The 21,977-nt window shown below is 52.4% G+C and overlaps 1 protein-coding gene across 1 annotated transcript in view; it reads right to left on the bottom strand.

Moving 5' to 3' along the window:
• Positions 1-20,452, bottom strand: part of Adcy5 (adenylate cyclase 5) — a 151,105-nt gene extending 130,653 nt beyond the window's left edge. Inside the window, exon 1 of the mRNA XM_021209004.2 lies at positions 18,082-20,452. Coding sequence (XP_021064663.1) covers positions 18,082-19,218 — 1,137 coding nt within the window. The 5' untranslated portion in view covers positions 19,219-20,452. The remainder of the gene's footprint in view (positions 1-18,081) is intronic.
• Between the last annotated feature and the right edge of the window lie 1,525 nt (positions 20,453-21,977).

The following is a 21,977-nucleotide window of genomic DNA, read 5'->3' as shown; positions in this document are numbered from 1 at the left end:
AGAGAGAGAGAGAGAGAGAGAGAGAGAGAGAGAGAGATTCATCATATAAGGTCTGTCACTCTAGATAACCGTGACTAATACACAGTGGAATGAATAGGATTTTTAAACAGATTTCTTAAGAGTTCTGGTATGAACGGATTTGGGACCAATGGGACACCAGCTTAGAGTGTGAGCACTGTGTCACTCATTTCAATTTCTTTATATGTAAAGCGTTCTTATCTTTAAAAAAGGGCAGCATCCCCTGCCTAGTTTAACCTGTGCTTCTGCGAGAGCATACAGCAGAGGTAGCGAGCAGGGGTGCATACGGCTGTGGTTCTGAACACTAGAGCAGGGATGTGGGCAGAACTCCTCCATTTGCCTGGGCCCCATTCCCATGATAGCAGCATTAACCCAGAGTCCTTGTGACCTCATTGCCTGGCCAATGTACCTTGGATGCTCTTGTACTGGGGACTTTTTCCAGCCCCTGAACTTTACGGCATAAATCCAAACCATAACACCTACCTACTGGGAGATAAGGAAAGTCAATAAATCCCTAGATGCTTGGTACTGTATATGGTAAATGTGTAGTGAATGGTAGGATTTGGCAAGGCTGTTTGTGATAGGCTGGGCCTTTCGGAAAGAAATTTCCACTAGACTGAAAGTTCCTCAAGGCAAAGGGCAAAATCTCCTCTCCGTACCCAAGGCACTAGAGTTTCTGACACAGATGAGAACAGAGGTGCTGTTTCCCAAGACACCTCCATCCTATTCCATGCCCTGACCCTTACCAGCCAACAGGATATAAAAAGGGACTCCCCCACCAGCTTCCAGGGTTGAAAACTCTACCTCTCCCCACAACTGAAAACAAAGAAAGTTCACTCATCTCTTCTCAGGAATAAGTCTGCCGCCTCCTCTTTTCCTCCCACTCCACCCCCACATGCACCTATAAACCCCAAAGGTTTCTGCCAGGTGCCTGGAAGTCAGGATACATACACACAAAACACACAAAACACACAAAACACACACACACACACACACACACACACACACAGACAGACGGACGGACGGACGGACGGACAGTTGGACTGACGGATGAACAGACAGACAGACAGACACCCTCTACTAAGAACATCTAGTAACTCAGTCCCAACTGGGTGCAAGTGAGGGACAGCAAATCTTACTGCGAGGGTCACATATACCCTACAGCGTGGCAGCACAGGCTGCCCAGCTTCTAGAAACCTCTCTACGCTCTGATTTACCCCATGTCTGCCCCTCCTTACTTCACCTGCCTCACCACCACCTAAATTGGAGTATGGGGTCCCAGCAGTCTCAGGCGTAGCAGCCTATCCTGGAGAAAGGGTACTTCACATTACTTCAGGATCTACCTTTGGACCAGACACATTGGTGGGCATCTTATCCTCATAAAACCCCAGTGACCACCCACAGCACACACAGAGAGACCCTCTGCCCACTCCAGGGAATGCAGAACGGGGCAGTCTCTATCTTTTAGTCTCCTTAAGAGAAATCAGGCAGCCGAGTGTGGTGGTATACACCTACAACCCCAGCACTCAGAAGGCACAACAGGAGGACTGTTGGCAAATGCAAGACCAGCTTATTCTACATAGCCAGAGGTATAGAGGGAAGCCCTGTCTCAAAAATCAATAAGTAATGATAGAGTAATCAGGTCTGTCCTTTGTATCTCAGGTTAGAGGGGACTTCCTTGAACTTCAAGAAAAGAGACAGAACAAACACATAGAACAAAGACTGAAGGAGGTCTCTCGATAGAGCCATACTCAGACGGCTGCATCCACATGTTACCTCTGCTGATGAAGAGGAAGGCTCAGGGCTCCGGCCCTCAACCTCGGAGCACGTGAGAATCCCCCAGGATCCTTACAGAACACGGTGTGCTCCTGAAGCCCTCACTGTCAGGAAGGAGGGTCCCAACTACTACAGCAGGAGGAGAGCTTTCACCCAGGAGTCCCGGAGACACCTGGGCAGCACAGGAGGGCCCATCTCCAAAGCAAGGCAAACCAAACAGGTTGTGGGAACCCAGGCCGTGGCCCACTCTGACGGGGCTGACTCTCCAGACTCCCTGGGACCTAAACTGGGATCACATCACCTCAGCCTGCTTGGAGGACTAACAGACCAGGCTGAGGTGCAATCCCCTGAGCCTGTGAAGGAAAAGTCTACAGGAGCCCCACCAATGGCAGGTGGGAGGGGAACAGGGCAGCAACGCACCCTAGGGAGGACTCAGATGGTGACTAATTGGCTTTTCTAGGCCATCGTCGCCAATGCTAAAGGAATATTCCGCTTTTAAAATAAATGTAAAGCAAAATCCAAAATTAACTCTCCCTGGATAACCCTCTCCCAAAGGGAGACATGGCAATCCACAAGTGACACTTGGCCAAGCAGCAACCTTGAGGACCTACCCTTGCTCCAAGTGCTTCTCAAGCCCAGGTCACAGGTGCTCTTCCCAGACTGCCTTCCACAGCACAGGGACCCCCAAGAGATGTCCTGTCCTTCTTGCCCCATCCCAAAGGTGACAGGAAAGAGCTAACCTCAGAGGACACAGGAAGGGAGCTCTCAAGGTACACACCCAGTGACCCCCCCAACACCATGTCACCTGCTTTTACTAGGTCCTATACACATACACACACACACACACACACACACACACACACACACACACACACGGGAAGGCAAACCATCAGCGTTGAGCTAATACTGCTAGTTGCCTACTGTGTAACCCGGGGCTAAGCCGTCCGTTCGTGTATCTGATGGGTGTTCAGCGAGCATCTACGATAGACGCAGCCAGGCTGCGATGGAAGAGAGATGGAAACTAATGAACTCAGCCAAGGAGGGTGAGGCTAAGATGTTTGTCCACACAGATATATGAGAGAGCAGGGAAGAGCTACTACCAACCAACAGGCATTTGTCAGCAAAAAGACTTGGGCTTCCAGAAGGCCAAGTGGAGGTTCATTGCTCTGCTGAGACTCACCCTAAAATATTCTTGCAGATATTACAGCACTGGACTCGGCCGTTTATCCAGTCACATTTGGGGTTAACTGCCAGCGATAAGAGCAGCATAAATATACCAAACCATAGCCTTGCCTGACAACGTTTTATACTGCAACCCTCAAGCACGTTTGCTTCCCCTCCTGCCCTCTGTTACACGCCTACGATCATTTTCTGTGGCCATCACTCTCCACTAATTCACCACAATAAACCCTGTAGATATAAACAACTTGCCTTTCAATAAAGCCATAAATCAGACTCCCGTGTCATCTACATGACCCCTCTGCTGACAGGGGAGGCTCAGGGCTCAAGTCTTCAATCTTGGTGCCTGTTAGAATCTCCAGGAACACTTCAAAACACTGATGCCAGGCGACAGGGAGCCCAGTGATAGTCTATGTTCTGTATGCATGAAGCCCTGGGCTTGAGCTCCAGAACAAAACATTTTTTTTTAAAAAAAAAACACCATACTTAAGCCATCTCCTCTGAACCCTCAGATTAGGTGGATACTTGTAGATGTGCCTTCTCTTCCGACACCTTAAGTTCTGGTGGATTCTTTGGGGTTAACCCATGCAGACAGCCTAAGCTTCAGCCCCAGGCATCTATTGTAAAAATGCAAGCAGACAGCCACGGCACCACATGATTCTAAACTATAAGGAAGTGTGTAATGCATTCTGGAGATGGCGATGCCACGGAAATGCACTAGAAAGGACAAAGGACCCCTTTCGGAACTTGTGTAGTGATCCCTGTTCATATTGGACCTGAGAATAGGTGGTGGTGTTGTGTGGAGATATTGGTCCAGGGGGGAGCCCTCTCTGCCAAAGTCAGATCTCCTCATGGAACCCAGGAGAGAGAACTGCCTGCTCCCCTGAGAGCTGGGCAAGTGGAGGCCGGAAAATTGGTAACATACACTGAATATGTGTATATCAAAGCAACGAGCAGCTAAGTGTGTGTGTGGGGAGAGAGAGAGAGAGAGAGAGAGAGAGAGAGAGAGAGAGAGAGAGAGAGAGGAGAAGAAAAAGAAGAAGAAGAAGAAGAAGAAGAAGAAGAAGAAGAAGAAGAAGAAGAAGAAGAAGAAGAAGAAGAAGAAGAAGAAGAAGAAGAAGAAGAAAGAAGAAGAAGAAGAGGAGGAGGAGAGAAAAGAGAAAGGAGGGAGAGAGAGACACACACACAGAGACAGAGAGACAGAAAGGAAGAAACCCTCCAAGATAAAATGACAGTGCAGGGCTTGGGTGTAGGTATGTGGTAGAGCTTGCCTTAACTATGTATAAGGCTCTAGATTCTTCCCTTGGCACAGAATTTCTTAAAAGGACAAACTTGATCAAGGGAAAGCTCACAAGGCCTTAACTGTACACGAAGAACCACAGGCAACTAAGGAATGTGGAGAGCAAGACAAATAGTCTTCCCAGGGAAGAGCACATAGACTGCTTATCCAATACCAATCATCATCTCTGAAAACTTAGTATGAGTAACATTATATAGACTGAGCAGGTTGTAGTTATATAAGCATACACAGCATCGTGGTGGTGGGATAGACCTTCAATCTCAGCACCTGGGAGTAAGAAGTAGGCAGATCCTGAGTTCTAGGCCAGCCTGGTCTATAGAGTGAGTTCCAGGACAGCCAGAGCTACACAGAGAAAAAAAAAGTTATACATATCATGCACATAAAAACAACTAATGAATAAAGAGATCATAAATTTGAATGAGAACAAGGAGTGTTATTTGAGAGAGTTTAGATGGAGAAAGGGGAGAGGGAGAATGACGTAATTATAATGTCAAAAGTTAAACAAGCCAGATGGTGGTGGCACACACCTTTAGTCTCAGCACATGGGAGGCAGAGGCAGGTGGGTCTCTGAGTTTGATGCCAGCCTAACTCTAGAGTGAATTCTAGAACAGCCATGTCTACACAGAGAAACCCTGCCTCTAAAAATCAAAGAAACAAACAAACATAGTAGTGTATGCCCTAGAGAGAAAAAAAATCATGGTTTTAATCTAGTCTGCAGCGCAGATGTTGCAGAGCTAGGGCTCCTCCACCCTCCTCCACTCTCCCAGATGTGCACTAGCCCTTCTGCCTCTGCAGCCTCTTGGCTGAGATGGGAGCCAGGCACTTCCCAACTGGCAATATCTACTCCGGGCCAGTCGGGGGACCAGTGGCTCCCATCCATGCAGCATGGTGAAATGATTACAGGAAAGAAACTTGGCCTAAGGATTAGGGACTAGGGTAAGCTCAGTGGACACACAGCTTTCCCGGCTCTACAAGAAAATGTGGCAATAAAACCTTGAGCATGAAGTTGGCAGGAGGCACTTCCATGTGACCCTCCTCCAGGGCAGACTGTGCTCCTGAGAGCTGTTGAGTAAAGGCAAACTAGACCTGATGGGAGGTGGGGAAGGTGGGGGGGGGGGGAGGGGGGAGGGGGGGGGGGGGGGAGGTGAGGGATGGGAGACAGCAGCAAATCAGAAGAAAACCCAAAGTTGGAAGAGTGGGGAGGTGAGAGGAAGGGTATGGGGGGAGTTGAGGGAGGGGTAAATATGATGGGAATACATTGTATGAAGTTCTCAAAGAATGAATAAAAATGTCAACTTTGACAGAGTCATCTTCCTTCTAGTCTTCTTGAGAAAACCAATTGAGGCTGAGGTAGATTTGTTACAGAATGTGCTTTGGGACATCAAGGGCACTTTATGGGGGGAGGGGGGTGTGGTGGCTTCGAGATCCTCCAAGTACTCCCCTAGTGAGCGCTGAACTGTGTACCGAGAGGATGTTACTCTGCAGAAACTCCATGCTTGACCGCAGGGCTGTAGCAGGAGGCAGTCCCGAGGTACCTGTGGCAAAACCTCCCTTCCCTCCCATGTCTCAAGCTAACGGAAGACTAGCTCGGAGGCCAGAGGCCACCTCGCCCCAGAGCTAAGCAGTCCTAGCATCACGTCTGACTTTTCTCCCAGTCTCTCCTCATCAACCACAGGAGCTCTTCAGAGGTGCGCGGCAGAATGCGGGCTCAGGAAAAATGACAACTCATTTAATGCCCATCTGTGCCAGACACCAGAAGGGAAGAAAGACATTACCAAAAAAAAAAAAAAAAAAAAAAAGTGCATTCCAACAAAAAAGTGGCTGGGTGAAGCTGGGGGAACACAGAGGACTGACTCACCCTGGGTCCAACTGTGAACTGTCCCAGCTTCATGTCCAAAATCTGGATGTGTGCAGTGCCTCCTACACCAAAGAACTAGCAGTGTAATCTGAGTGAGGTCACTGCCTCTCTGAGCCTCTACACCCCCCACCCAAAACCTCAGAGGGGTCATGTGACACCTCTGTCCAGTGGACCCTCACATATGCTAACCTGCAGGGCTACAGGATGGGAGGACAGCAGTGTCGCTATGGAGAAAACTGACAGAAGAGAAGAAGTAAGGTGAGCTGACCAGAGCCGCACTCAACCGGGGCTGTGAACACCCCAGGGCTGCTAGGAGGAGCAGCCACCCATGACATGCTAGTGTCTTGGATTAGCAGTTGAACCATCTGGAATGACTGCGCCCACAGTCTAGACCACATCTCAACCCTGGGAACACCTTGTCTCATCCCCGGAGTTAAATTAAAATGGGCTGGGCGGGTCTTAGTAGGGTATATTTCCAAAGCTCTCTATAGAATTCAGACATGGAAATGGATAGAAAAATCCCTGATTTTGACCCTTCCTCCCCTTAGGCTTATATGACAGAGCTAACTGATCATACGGGAAGACACAGGCACCTGCTAAAGCAATGGTTCTCAACCTGTGGGTCAAGACCCCTTTGGGAGTCAGATATCAGATATCCTGCATATAAAATATTTGCATTACGATTCAAAACAGTAGCAAAAGTACAGTTATGAAGTGGCAATGAAATAATTTTGTGGTTGGGGGGTCAGCACCACCTGAGGACCTGTACTAAAGGGCCGAAGCATCAGGAAGGTTGAGGGCCATTGCTCTAAAGGACCTTGATCTAGGTGTTCCATTATTTCAAGTGAAGACCTCCCTAGCAAGTGCCACATCTCATTCCTTTGGGACACATGTCCCCGGCCATGCCATGCATAGGTGTGCATCTGTGAGTGTGCAAGCTACCTGTGCAGCCATCTGGGCCGTCATCAGATGAAGAAAGCTGGGTGGAATTCACCAGAGGTTCCACCTGGAGCAGGCAAGGTCACAGCTGGAGGCAGGGTGGTGGGGCAGGGAGGGGGGGAAGGCAAGAAGACAGGACAACACAGACTACTGAGCTAGACACTGGCTCCATCCTGTCACACCCTGGCCAGCACGCTCTCTAATCAGCCTGGATTTCTCTCAGCTCCACATTAGAGCAGAACAAAACAAAACAAAACAAAACAAACAACAAACAAAAAAACAAAACAAAACAAAATAACTCCTAAGCCAAGGGGTTGCACTTCTTTTTTCAAAAATAAAACTTGTTTGGAGGTAATAGGTTTAGTGTCATCTTGTGACAGTAGCTTAATCTGGAGAGAGGTCAGAGACCAACAAGGGAGGGTACATAAAGCCAAAGATGTTTAAGTGTCAACTAAGCAAATACAAGTCTCCCTAAAAAAACATTTTAAATTTCACAGCATCCCCCTAGACTTGCCAGAGATGCATCAGTAATGAACAAGCCACCGAATAGGAGCGAGGAGCCAAAGGCAAGCCCAAGGAAGGTTGTCACCCTGACGCCCAGTTCTGCACCCGATGAATTTCTGTCCCCAGCACACAGCCTCCTGCTCCCTTGTGTTCCAACCAAACCGGGTTAAGGTCACGCCGACCCACTTTCTGCTTGGATTCCCCCTAATAAAAGGACCCGGAGATGAGGATCTGAATGGGGGACGTTTACCTGGGAGTTAACCCTGGCGAGCAATACGAGGGGGTGTGAGATTGCAAACCGGAAGGAAGCAAGCAACCAGGAAGAAGAGCAGGAAGAATGTGTTACCACCTTGAGTCACTACAGAGCTTTATACTCCCAGAGAACTCTGGGAAACTGGCAGAACCCACACCCCAAACTAGACTCTTCCACCCCAAGGACAAAGAAGGAAGGTACTCCGATGGTCAGAGCACTTCCGGCCTACCCTGCCAGTAGGCCCCAAGGTTCAAAGCCCTCGGGTGCTAGGAGCTAGAAGTTGGACAGGCAGACGCCAAAGGGCATGCCCGAGAGCGTCAGGGAACAGGCCGTCTGCTACCCTGCTGCTGGACCATCCAGGCTGATGGGTGGAGTTGGTTTGGCGGGGAAGATTCTCCCTCTTTGGGTTAATATTAAGATCGAATGAGATTGGGTCTACAAGAAGGTTCAGCAGTTAAAAGTGCTTGCTGCACAAGCTCATGGCCTGAGCTGGATCCCTGGTACCCAAGGTGAAAGGGGAGCACCTGCTCCTGAAACCTGACCTCTGACCTCTGCCTGGGTGCTCCAGCATGAGCCATTTGGCATGCACCCTCACACATACAATTAACAATAATGTTAATTTTTCAAAGGGAAAAATCCTCGAGACAAGGAAAGAAAAGATTAATGTGATCATGCAGCCAGACATGGTGGTGGTTCAGGTTGATATTCTCAGGGTTTTGGAAGCTGAGACTTAGGGTGATTACCTCAAGGTTGAGGCTAGCCTGGGCTATCTATTGTATTCAGGGCCAAGATGGGCTGCAGTGTAAAACCCTGTCTCAAAAAAAAAAACCAAATAAACCAAATAATCACACTCAGCACGTGGTGCTTTAGCCAGCGCCCCAGGGTGAAGTAGACGCGGTACCTATTCACTGCTTAGGTTCCATCCTTCAGGAGATCCCTAATTTTGGAGATTCGAGACAGGAGAGGAAGAAGTCACATTTAGGGAAATGACGATCTGAAACGGCCATTACTACCTCCCCGTGGGCAGCTACACACTCAGAGCCTGAAGCGAGAAATCTAGAAACACACTGAGTAGAGCCCAGGTCTTCCACAACGTTATCACGCAGAAGCCCAACCTGCTCTCAGCCGAGTGCCAGCAGACAAGTCCTAAGAGAAGCTGAAGCCAGATAAAGGAGGCACATCACTAGCCTGGTCCAGCCCCGTCGTTTTACTTCATATAGGATTTCTGACCCAGATGGAAAATGAGACTTACAGGCAGCCAGCCAGTGGAGCCTGGGCAATCTCCTTCTATGGGAGGCAAGCTGCCAAACAAGGGCCTCCACACGCCTCAATGTGGTGTCCTTGGTTGGTCTATCCCAGAGGCAGGGGACTGGATGGAGAGCAAGTCCTGAGAGCGCTGCAGTATGTTCTACCCAACACTAGTGTCCCCTGTTCCATAGTCCTTGGGGGAGGGGAAGGGAAGGGAAGAACTCATATGGGATCAAATACATCTGATAAAGGCTTCCTGCAATAGCCCCTTCTTCACAACTTTTATATACAGCAACATATTAAAAGCTTTTAAACCTGGGAATTCTGTTCAACCCAGGACAGCTGTCCCTCAAGGTCTTAATGGGGATTGGTTACAGGATCTACCCCAAACACCAAAATCTACAGACATTCAAGCCCTTATATAAGATAGTGTGAGATTTACATAGAACCCACACATATCCACATTAAGCCATCTCTGGGTTCCTTGTATCACCTAACGCGATATAAATGCTATGTGACTTTATCTCACTGCTCTGTTTAGGGAATAGTGGCAAGAAAATGAAGTCTGTACATGTTCAGTACAGACTCAAATATTTTCAGTCTGCAGTAGTTGGATGCACAGATGCAGAACCTACAGATGCAGAAGGCTGACTACGCTTCCCAAACTTATTGAACACAGACTGAATGTGTGTCTATGAAACATTGGTTAAAGGCTCTCTCAGGAGTACGCTTAATATGAGACTCTGGGCTAAGGGCTATCCTGGGAGAGCTGGGACCCAGGTGAACCAATCCACAGCCCTTCAGCCTAATGCAGTGCCTTGGGTCACAGGAGGCACCACTGACAGATGGTTACCGGAGTGAATGGGGAAGGCTGGGAGGATGGCTCCCCAATCTGTGAAGTGGTATAGTATCAGCAGTGCCAGGAGCGCAGCCCCATTTCTAAGGCACACGCTTCAAATTGCTGCAGGAGGGTTTTGGAAGCCCTGCTCGGAGTTTAGGATTACAACCCACCAAAATAGGCTTCCAAGCCGAGCGGCTGGTTTCCTTCTGTGGAGGTGTTGGTCTAGCACTTCAGCGAAGCCTAGAGTCGGCGGCAGAGTGCAGACATCCACCCACCCCACCACCCATTCATTCATTTCGTTGGTTCATTCAGAGTCTCACTGAGCACCTACTATGTATGCACATAGTGCTGGGAGACATTAGGCCTGGAGGCCCCAGGACCCCTCTGAAAGTATAGCTCGCCTGCTGTGAGCTCAGTGACACTGTCCAGTGCCCAGGGAGCCCTCGAAGTTAGAGAGTGATGTCAGGCGGCCTCAACTCCAGAGTAGCAGTGTGTAACACCCCCCCCCCCCGAGCGAGCAAAAGGGAGTGTTGGAGGGGGCATTTCATGCTGACACACGAGGCTGGGCTACAGAACAAAGCTCCTTCTGTCTTCTTATGTTTTGTTTGTCTCCCCCTCCTCTGACTATGTCCCTTTGTTCCCAGTGACAACCCTGCCCCCACTACCAAGTCCTTCCTCTCCCCATACAAGCAGCAGCAATCTCTTATGCCTTTCCTTAACTCCGACCTCTCTCCTTCAAACCTGCTTCCCGAATCCCTTCCTATGCTCTGTCCTCCTCCTTTTCCAGTGTTTTCTACACCCAGAGGCAGACCTAGCCATGCCCCCTTTCTACTGCCCCCTCCCCCATCACAGTAGCTACAGATTGCTCTGCCCCCAACAGGAAACAGGGGCTAGAATGGTGGGGGAGGAATGAAGAGAGAGCAGCAATTCCAAGCTGGACATCTCCCATGAAGGTTCATCATTACCATCGTCCAGTCACCTTCCAGATCTGCATCTGCACACACTTAGCAGCCCCTCCTGGATGCCACTTGGCAGATGTGCAGGATGCTGCTGCTTTCAACGGGGGTCATGCACTATGACCTGAGAATATGTGCCTCCCTAAGGACCCATAGTGTCTAAATGGTTGGTCCCCAGGGTGACACTACTGGAATTTTTGGAGCCTCTGAGATATGAGCCTCTAGAAGGGTTCCTAAGGTCACCGGAGGTGTGACTTCTTGGCAGTTTTGTCTGACTTTTCCGGCCATGGTCTCTGTGGCCCGGCTGGCCTCTAACTTGGCACATAGCTGAGGATGACCTTGAACTTCTGAACCTTCTGCCTCCACATACAAGATGAAGACATGGGCTGCTTTGCCAGGTTTATATTGCTGTCCCGGGCATTTTATCTCCTCCAGCTTTCTCTGTTCCTTTTAGTTAAGATGTAACCACTTGGTTCTAGCTACCCAGGCCCCTGCCTCTGCTGCTCACTAAGCTGGAATTCAATGCTCCTGAGAGATGAGCCAATGTAGGTACCTTGTCCTTGAGCCTCCAAAGCCTTAGTAAAGAAACTTTACTTGGTAATAAAAAACTTTGCTACCAAGGCTCTTTATTACAATTGTGAGAAATGAAAGAATATACTGAGAAGAGACTGCTGAGGTGGTATGCAGAGAACCCCAGGGGACAGCTGCACTGCCCTGCACACTGAGCCATCGAATCCTAGGGTTGGCTGTAACCAGAGAGAACTCCTCTTGCTCGTTAACACTACCAGGAGAGCTTGGAATACTAGATCTAAGCTGAAGAAGAGGAGGAGGAGGAGGAGGAGGAGAAGGAGGAGGAGGAGGGAAGGAGAGGGAGAGAGGAGGGAGAGGAGGGAGAGGAGGAGGGAGGGGGAAGAAGGAAAAAGAGGAAGAATGAAGATGGGGAAGGGGAGAGAAGAGGAGGGAGAGGGAGGAGGAGGAGAAATAGCTCAGGCGGAGGCATTTATTGAGTGTAGCCCTTGCCTATGTTGCTCAAGGTCCTGTATTTGATCCATAGCAACAAAACAAACAAAAATCCCAACAATTTCCCGCCTCCACCCCAGCCCCTTGGATGTTGCACTTTCTAGCAGCATGTGCGTATCTGCATCTTCCAAAATCTTCTCAGAGGATAAAGTCTAGGTGATGGACTATAACCTACGGTAGCACTCGCCTCCACAGTGAGCCTCGCAGGCGGCCTCTGGCTCCACTCTTGTGCCCCACTGACAGAGCGCATCTTATTTGGTCACTGCCAATCCAGTTGCCAAAAAGGCCTCCTACCTGGAGTGAAAATATGCCATTATTTTCTGCCCTAAAACCTATCCTGGGAAGCAACCAGAACTGAGTTAGCACCTCTTTGTAAATTCCAACAAGGAATCCCAGCAGCAACAGCAGCGGTGTGTCTCGTTCATTTCTCCTCACTCTGTCGACTGTCCCCTTAGAATTCAAGGTCTTCAGTCCTCTTACTAAACTAGTCACCTCCCTCTGAATTTTAGAATTAAACACCATACTTGACAAGATTCCAACCTTCCTATGGACTGGATCTCCTATAACAGAACCAAGAGTCCTACCTACCTACTTTTCCCACAGCTCATGTGAGCTCACTGTCGATTAACTAGAAACCCCCAGATTTTGTTCATAGTGTTATAGCAATCTTTCCCATCTTGCACCTGGACATTTGCCTCGAGAAGGTTAAAGTGTGTGTGTGTGTGTGTGTGTGTGTGTGTGTGTGTGTGTGTGTGGTGTATACCTGTGTGTGTATAATGTGTGCGCCTGTGTACACATGCCTGCATGTGTGTATGTATAACATCTGTGTGTGCATGTGTGTGTGAGCATACCTACATGTGTGTATGTATAACGTGTGTTTGTGTGTCTGTGTATGTGAGCAAACCTGCATGTGTGTATGTATAAAACATGTGTATGTACGTCTGTGTGTCTCTGTGTGTGTGTGTATGTATGTATAAAACTTTGACTTTCCAGTTTGCTGCATTAAGTTTTGTATTTGGGAAAGAAAATGAACACTGATCTTACCCTCCATGAGCTAGCTACCCCTATCTGATAAGCATGGATGAGAGAAGAATGTGCTAGAACATCACTTACATAACTATACCCAAAGGACTTATGGGAATAAGCATGGTGAAGTTCTCAGAGCAAACTTTCCGTTCCCAACACTCCTGGGAAGTAACCAATCCCAAAGTGAGCCTGCCCCCAAATGAAAGACGTTAGCTGAGGTATTATGTAGGCCTTGTGAATAGGAAGTCACCCAGCCAGGAGCTGGCATAACCTAGGGTGACTCCTTCCTGGGGTTCCCTGCCCCACCCCCTACTCCCACATTTGGCTGGAATCCTGGTGGCAGTTCCATTCATATCTCTCAGGAAAGGAGGTGGCCTGGCCTTATTCTGATACCAACTGCCAGCTTGACACAGGGACTCATGGCCAGGGCCTGTCTACACAGGACAACTTGGGTTGGAGAGGCTGTCTATCCTCTGTACAGACAAACGTGAGCACCCTGCTCCTCCGCAGAGACCTGAGATCTTCTATGCACATCGACTTTGACTGACTGAGCATCTCCACCAACTCGGTAGCAGATCATTCTGATCTGCTGCTGAGTTGTCACTAACAGGTTCCTCCCCATGCCCAGACCACTGATCCCCTCTCCCAAGAGCTAGCAAAAGACACCCACCCCCAATCCAGAAGCCTGCTCAAGCCCTGCCAGGAGCCACGTCTACTCCCCTCCAAGTAACCTGTTCTAGCTGCCTACAAAAGGAAAACAGAATCGAAAACAATTAGGAACTATAACTAGCAAATGCAATTAGCCCAGAGGCTAATTGAGGGGCGACAAACAGACCCTCCTCTGTTCCAGACTTAAAGTCAACCCTGACTCCAGTCTGCAGGCTTCACTTGTGGCCAGGTTGTCCTTGCACAGAAATACAAGTGATAAAGAATTAACTGGTGGAAGACAATGCTGCGCCTGTAGGGTAAGTGTGTCTGTCCCCTTGCATGTGACCCAGCAGCAGAGTACTTCGGGGAGGCCACGATGGCCGATCAGAAGTCCTCTGGGCCATGTTCCAGAGCGAGGAGGCGGGTTCTCAGCCGGTAGTATCGTCCTGTGGTGCACACAGGATGCAAGAACATGGGGGCAGGGGGGTAGATCACTCAAGCCCAGACCCTAAGATCAAAGATTATAGGAAGAGAGGGTGCACCAGGCACTCCCTGGGGGCTCAGGTCAATAGCGATCATTCATCATCATTAGAATAATGAGAAAGGCAAGGGCCCTGGATGCCAGCCCAAAGCAAGCAGGTCAGAGCTACAAGGGTCTCCTTTGGAAGGCTCTCCAGCCACCCAGCACCAGTCAGACAGACAGACTGACAGACAAGCAGGCAGGCACATATACATATGCTTGTCCTTGGGCAGCCATGGGACTCTGTTCCTGGCCTATATCCTCATCCATGCCTGACTTCCTTGAGGCAGCCATTCACATGTGCTCAGTCACAGAACATCACTCACACAGTGCCTTGTGCCATTCTGATGGCTGGAACAACTGGTGACAGTTGTCAGTTCAAACATGTGAGAAGACCACTAAGCTAAGCTTCTCTGGAAGGGACTGGGAGAGAGTAAGGGCGAGGAGTTAAGGCAGATAGAAGTCCCCAGGGATGAGCATCCACTCAGCAAGCTCCCTGAGAAACACACAGCGTCAGAATCTTCTCCCCAGAAGCCATGCCAGGCAGGTTTAACGTGGCTACAAAATAAAACACCCCACATCTGAAGTGCCCCTACTTCCCAAAGAGCTTCCTTATTCATCTCACTTTCTAAGGTATCTCTGAGAGGAAGAAATGACTGTCTTCTGGAGTTCAAATGAACACCTCGCCTCCACAGGTCCCAAGGACATTGTCTCCAAAATATTCTTTGACAGCCAAGCATGGGTAATAGTTGTGGGAGCATGCTTGTTTGTGTGTGAGTGCACACAGAGGCTTTATGTAGCAGAGTGGGATACAGTCAAACAAAAATGAGGTTGCCATGGCAACAGGCTCCAGCATCATTGCAGTCTATTAACACAAGTGAGGAATGTGTTTGGCAGATGCTCGAGTGTTATTTATGGTATGGGTGTAGCAGAGGGACCTCTAACAGGCAAAGGAGGAGGAAAAAAAAAAAAAAACAACCTATGACGCTCCTACTGTACCCCAGTGAAGGGATGAAACCATGACAGCCAGACGTGAGCACAGAAGAGGCTGAAGGCCAAAGAAGGAGGCAGAACTAGCTGGAAGGCCAAGGAAAGGGTAGGTGGGCAGATATCCACAGGGGTGCTCAAGTGGATGGAGGAGGGAAGGAGCAGGTGGGGCAAGAAAGAGGAAGGAGCACCCAGTGCCACCAAGAGGGGCCCCTGCACCTCTGGTCTTAGTAGTCTTCCGAGTGAAGACAAACGCGTTAAGAAACCAAGTACTGATTCCTTGACCAAGCTGAGGGTGGAGCCCACACATCAAAAGGGCGGGCAGAGGGTGGAGCCCACGCATCAAAGGGGCGGGGCAAAGCACACACCAGAGCATGCTGAGAGCCCCGGGGCTATAGAAGGGTAGAGGAAGTAAGGAGGGCAGACAGGAAGTAAGGTTTGCACAGTTTACTGTCAGCCTACTGCATGGCCAAGACACCGCAGGGTGGAGAGGAAGAGGGTGGGGGTAGGGGTGGGGTGGAGAGTGAAGGGCATCAAAGCTCAAACACAGAATAGGTTTACTATCGCCACCTGTCCTGGGTATGCGTCTTCCTTAGGAAAAGAACTTACCATTTAACCAGTCACCCTCCAACACCTGCTGCTTTAGAACAATCTGGGGCAGCTGGTCCATGACTGTTTCCCTGTCACCCAGCACAGGTTTTACTCAAGAAAGACACATTCGGGGGCCATGCATAATCTGAGCGGTAAAGTCAAGTACAAACAAAAACAAAGGTGCTGTTTTCTCTGAGGCCAAACAGAAAGAATGTTTGTGTTCCCCTGTCTAGGCCCATTCCTATGGAGCTCTGCTAGACTTAGAGAAGATCAAAAAAACAAAAAACAAAAAAACTTTAGTCTAAACCTACTCCAAAACCTACAGCCAATGATGAAGTCTAAAGACCACAGTGGGAAAAGAAGCCTGGCATGTGGAAGGGTGGAGTAGAAAGGGAGGGAAGAGGGGTTAGCCTGAGGAACGACCAGGAAAGTCCATCTGGCCGGCAAGATTGCAGCAGTCTGTTCACGCTAAGACTAAGCTTGGATTTATCTCCATCTCCGAAAGCCTACGTTCAGGACCACTTCCCATGATTGTCAGACCCCGGGCGCTCAAGTCTGATGCTGTAAATCCCTTGAACTATCCTAGAAACCTCATGGCCACACACACAAACCAAAGGCTCTTCCTTCCAAAGAATAGCTATGCCCACCCCCACTGACACAACGCCCATCTGAGAGTGTAGCTCCATACCAACAGTAGCTACACTTTCAAACAACAACCATATCTTCAAAGATTGCTCTCAAGCTCAAAGCTGAACTCTAAACCCCACCCTTTCTGAAAAAAAACAAAAACAAAAAAAACAAAAAAAACAAAAAACCAACAAACACTGCCACCTATGTGACCTGGTCCACAACTGGACCACAACCAAGCTGGTGAGGTTACTAAATCACTACTAAGTATCTAGTACACCTGGGGAAGGGGAGTGAAGGGGAGAGAGAGGGAGAGAGAGAGAGAGAGAGAGAGAGAGAGAGAGAGAGAGAGAGAGAGAGAGAGAGAGAGAGAGAGAGAGAGAGATCAGAACTCCCAAGAGGTTACACTAGCAAAGTCAATGGGTGGCAGAGAAGAACAAGTGTTTCAACTTGCCTCTGGGACCACTGTTCACCAAGCAGAAGGAAGAAACCCCCCCAACCATGGCCATGAGAGGAGATCTTCGCAAGAGGTGAGGTTCCACACTGAGGATGCTGGGAGTAGAAGGGACATAGTCAACCCTAAGAGAGAAACCTGGGACCCAGAGAGGTCCCTCCCAGTCATAGTTCCCCCTGAAGAGCCAGAACCTATATGGCTGTTATTTCCTATGGATGAGGATGTACCAAGAGGGCTCAGAAGAGCACACCCAGAAAGTTGCAGAATTCAATGGGATCAAAATCTGGGAAGAAGGTAGAAATGGAGAGGAGGAGGGAAGCAATAACAACGGAATTCTGTTAAGAGGGTCTGTGAAAAGAGGCAGATACCCAAGGAGGTAGAGGAGTGTGTTGCGCTCCAAAGCCACACTCACCCACTTACAAGACCCCAGTTGATGCTCCCTCCAACTGGGCAACGTACAAACAAACAGGCCCCACAGGGCTCATAGACTGGGCCAGAGAACAGGGTGTGGAGACCAGGGAGACTGTCTCATCCTGGGGTCAAGCCTGAGTCACCAGTTAACCAAGAATCCTAAGTTTGCTGTCCTTCTGAGTCCTAGGTTTGCCCAACAGGTCCCTGTAGGGATATAAAGTTCCTGCGTGGCACCATCCCGGAGTGTCCGTTGGAAGGGAGTGTGGTTCTCAGCATAGCCGGAAAGGGGATGGGAATCAGACACGTCTCAGCAGCTCCTTGCCACCTGCGCTAAAGGCAGAGTTGTGGCTTGGGTCACGTTGGAAGAGAAAGCTAACTTAATCAGTCCTGCTTCAAGAGCTCAACAACTCCCAACAGCCCAGCCTCAGGGAGCAGGGTTACGGCCTCCTCCTTAAGACTGGGCGACAGTCCTCCACAAGGCTGGAACCAGGGACTAGCTAACAAACCCACAGAGGAGCTCAGGAGGGGTTGGCTGCTAGAGGGTCCAGCCACTTAGGTTGGGAGTATTGTTTATACAGGACCAGAAGTTCCGAGAGAAATAGGGACTCTGAACATTTCTCAACCCCCCCCCCCTCTTTCTTGCTTAAGTTGGTAAATGTGACTAGTTCGAGGAATGTCCTCTACCAGACCAACAGCATTACAAGCCTTACAAGAGTAGTCTTTAATAGATAAAGAAGCTAGGCCTGGAAGGCACATGGCGTGGCGTGGCGTGGCGTGGCATGGCATGAAGCCTCGTCTCTCTGGTTACTTTTGGCCACTTTTAACTGGTGTAGACTTCATCCCTAAAAATGATGTAGACATCATCTCTAAAACCAGGCCTAGGCCTGCCCACCCCTCAATCAAGTGTGGACTAGTGGGGCCCTACCTGTTTCAGCAGAAACTGGTCCTGGGCGTTGGTGTGCAGAGAGATGGCCAAGTGGAGAGCCGACAGAAGCACCCCGCTGAGCACCGCAGCCCTCATGCGCACAGGCAGCAGGGTGTAGATGGTATAGATGAAGAACACGGTCCACCAGATACCCTCGGAGGCGCTGCGTGGCTGTGGCAGCAACAGGCCTACTACCTGGACGGCCAGCACCACTGCAATGAGCGCATAGCAGGCCAGGCCCATGTGGTCCTGGTGGAACGCTGCACGGTTGCAGAGCACGGCCATGATAAGGATCACGCCCACGGCAGCTGCCAACACGGCCAGGTAGGCTATCTGGAGCGGGAGCCGCGCCGCGTGGAAAGCCAGCATGACCAGGCACACGAGCACCAGCACGGCCATGAGCATGGTGAGACTGCTCTGGTTCAGGCGGAAGAAGTAGCGCTGGTACAGACGCTCCAGTTTGTCCGACGGGAACTTCTTAGAGCGGAAAATCTGCAGCAAGGCCAGGCAGCAGGCGCCCAACGACAGCACCGCGCCGGCCCCAGAGCCTGACGCCACGGAACTGCCTCCATCCTCGGACCCGTCTCCATCCTCGACGGTGCCAGTCCCGGGCTCCAGCTCCTCGGCCGCGCGGCCTTTTCCTCGACGCTCCTCCAGGCCTAGCTCCACCGAGCGGGGGCGCACCTCCGTGCCACCTGCGGCCGCTGCGGCCGCCGCCGAACTGCCGCTGCCGCCCGCAGGGGGCGCCCGGGTGCTGCCCCCTCCAGCCGCGCCCCGCCGCTGCCGCCTGCTGCCGCGACCGCCGTCGTCGCCACCGCGCTCCTGCCAGGCGGACTTAGAGCGGAAGCTGAAGCCAAAGCCCCCAGCCAGAGGGTCATCACCGCTTAGTGGAGGGTCTTCGTCGTCGTCGCCACCGCGCCAACGGCTGGCCAGGCGCTGCTGCTGTTGTGGGGTCACCGCTCCCCCAGATCTCTTGGTGGAGCCGCGGGTCGATCCCCCGGGGGCGTGGGGGTAGCCGTTGGCGCGGGAATCGGCTTCTCCCCAAGCGGCGCGATGCTCTGGGCCTCCCCGGGGCGCCGGCGACGCCGCTGTCTGTGCAGCGTAGCCCGGGGGGCTCACGCTTTTGGAGCCGGACATCCCCCCCTCGGCCTCGTCGTCTTCTTCCTCTTCCCCCGGGGGCCGGGCCGGGGGTCTCCAAGGAGAGGGCGGACGGCCAAGCAGGGGGACCAGGCTAGGGTCACACGTCGAGGGAGGCCCGGGGCCCTGCGCAGCAGCGGGACATCGTGGCACCCCCGTCCTGAGCGGTGGAGGACAACGGGAAGGCTAGCGGGGAGACAGCGCAGCCCCGAGGTGAGAAGTAGCTACGAATCAGAGTCCAGAGTCCCAGGTCCGAGACGGAGTTAGCTCCGAGCGGTGGCAGTGGGACAGCTCTGACTGCTGCGCCGCGCGCAGAGATGTCCGGACTCCTGGCTCGCGTCGAGCTCGGGCCGGGAGTTGAGGAGCAGGCGGGACGGAGAGGTGTCCTTGCGGGCGGCGCCTCTCCGAAGCTGGCAGTTCCCGGGCGCGGCGCTCGTGGCTTCTGCCTAAGCGGAGCGCAGCGACTCTCCCAGCAAGGTGGCGGCGAGGGCGGCTCGGCAGGGGTCCCGGCACGGAGACGCAGCGGGTGCCCTTTGCTCGCAGCGCACTGGGAGCGACTGGGAGGTGCAGGCTCCTGCCAGCATTATTTTCTTACGAGGGGTGGGGAGGTGGGATGGGGGGTGGAGAGGACGGGGGAGGGGGCGGCGGGCGGAGCAAGAGCTCCGGAGCCCTGGGGAGGAGGGTCCTGGAGCCCGGGGGGGCCGTCGCCCGCATCCCCCACCTCCGGAGGCGCGAGTGGGAGCGTGGCCCCCGCGAAAGGCGAACAGAGCCTCCGGCGTGCCCGCGCAGGGGGCGGGGGCGAGGACCGGCTCCTGCGGTACGGCCCTTCCCCTCTGGTCTCCTCCTGTCCCCCAGACCCAGCAGGCCGGCCCCTTCCCGCAAGTCCCGAGGGTTGAGTCGCTGGCTCCGCAAGCCTCGGGTTCCTCGCTGCCGGCGGCTGGCCCACCTTGGCCGAGCGCAGAACCACTACGCGGAGGGCGGAATCCGGCGCAGCGCCGCCGCCGTTCTGCCCCAACGCAGGCGGGCTTCTCCCGGGGACCACGGCATCCAGCGATGGAGGGCTGCGGCTCAACAGCAGCCGGCCGATCAGCGCCGGCCGAAGAGCCGAGGCGCCCCGGGGGCGCTCCCGAGGGGCCCGCGGGAGCCCGGCTCCGGGCGCGCCATGCACGCCTCGGGCCCTGCGCCGCTCCGGCCGCTCGCGCCGCTCCTCCCTTCTCGCCCGCTCGCCGCCGCCGCCGCCGCCGGAGCGCCCTCCGCATCCCCTCCTCCCGCCGCCTCCCCGCCCCCCGCGCCGCTCGGGCCTCGGCTCACAGCGGCGTGTGGCCGCCTCCGCCCTCTGCCCTGCCGCCCCCGGAGTCCTGGCCCCGGCGCCCCGCGAACATACTCAAGCCTGGCCCGGGAGCCTCAAGGACCCCCGCTCCCCTTCCTCACCTATATTTTCACTGCGCCCCTCCCTCCCTGGTGCCTGGAGCGGGGTCAACGGGCGGATCCCTCGTCGGACCTGGGTAGCGGGCGATCCACCCCCGACCGGGTCCTGCGACCCCAGTCCTATCTCCCCTCTTTTTATTACCCTTTTCTCCCCCACCCCCATTCAGCCCAACTTCAGCTACGGTGCTGCTCCCCCCTTCTCTGGTCCGGCTCTATTGGCCGCTTCCAGAGCTGTCAGACTCGAGTCCGGCGCTCTTATTGGGCGATTCTGTGGCCCGGCGACGGTGCCAACGGAGGGCGCGCCGGGTGGGGGGCGCCCCGGCCGCTACTGCCGCAGGGAACTGGAGACAAGAGTCCCTGGAGAGGACGGAGGGACCCAGAGCCAGACCCGGAAATGAACTAGGGAGATGCAGAGACTGAGGATGTCTGGGGCACAGAAAGACGGCGATGGAAAAGATGGAGTTGCTAGCAGTGGGTGAGGCCGATGCAGCCAGGGTGGGGCGAGCAGGACCGCTTTGGAGCGTAGTTACTAAGAGGAAACACCTCTGACAGCTGTGGGAACACCTGGCGTTTATAAGGAGCCCTTTGCCTGTTCATGTGTTTTAAATCCCATGTGGTTCTAATAACAGCCATGGGCTAGGATAGGGGACAGGGCCTGCGTGGTTATTTCCTGTTTGCAAATGTGGAAACTGAGGCTCTAAGAACTTAGCCAACTTGGAATACTACACCGCACAGGTCTCTACGCTGGCTCCCACACCTACCCAGATGCTCCCACGGGCAAGAGTCTCCTTGACAGTCAGGGAAGCAAAAATGACCCTTCTGGGAACCCCTGGATAAGGGCAAGGGTAGACAAGAGAGAACAACTGAGTAGAAAGCCTCTAAAGAGGCTCCCTTGACCCCTAAGCTGTCCTAACCGGAGTTCTGGCAGTTTTGCTTGGGGAGGGTGAAGCATATGCTGTCAGCCCCTTCAACCTTCCGTGGTCCTCCAAAGTTGACAAGAAGCCTAGACGTCCACATCCTCCTCCCCTGCTCATCTCCTTGGCGACTGAAGATAAACCTTGCCAGAGCTACAAATCGGGAGGAGAGAAAAAAAGAATTCCAAGGGATCTGCGTAAATGGGATCTTGAGTAATCCTCCAGCCTTTGAGTAATCTATGGTTAGCTAAGTAGTGAAAGCAACACGAACCTAGCCAGCAAAGCCCTATCGCGTTGGAAACTTGCAAAGCACTACACCGTGCTGGATGCTACCAGAAAAAGACGAGCAAACTGGGCCTTGTAATCAGGGAGGGCGCAGAGCTGGCCAGCCCCTCCGGCTCAGCCAACCTCACTATG

This window comes from Mus pahari, chromosome 12 (assembly GCF_900095145.1).
Source record: "Mus pahari chromosome 12, PAHARI_EIJ_v1.1, whole genome shotgun sequence".
NCBI classification, from domain to species: domain Eukaryota; kingdom Metazoa; phylum Chordata; class Mammalia; order Rodentia; family Muridae; genus Mus; species Mus pahari.
The sequence above is the reverse complement of the archived record's forward strand: the minus strand, read 5'-3'. Positions and strand labels throughout refer to the sequence as shown.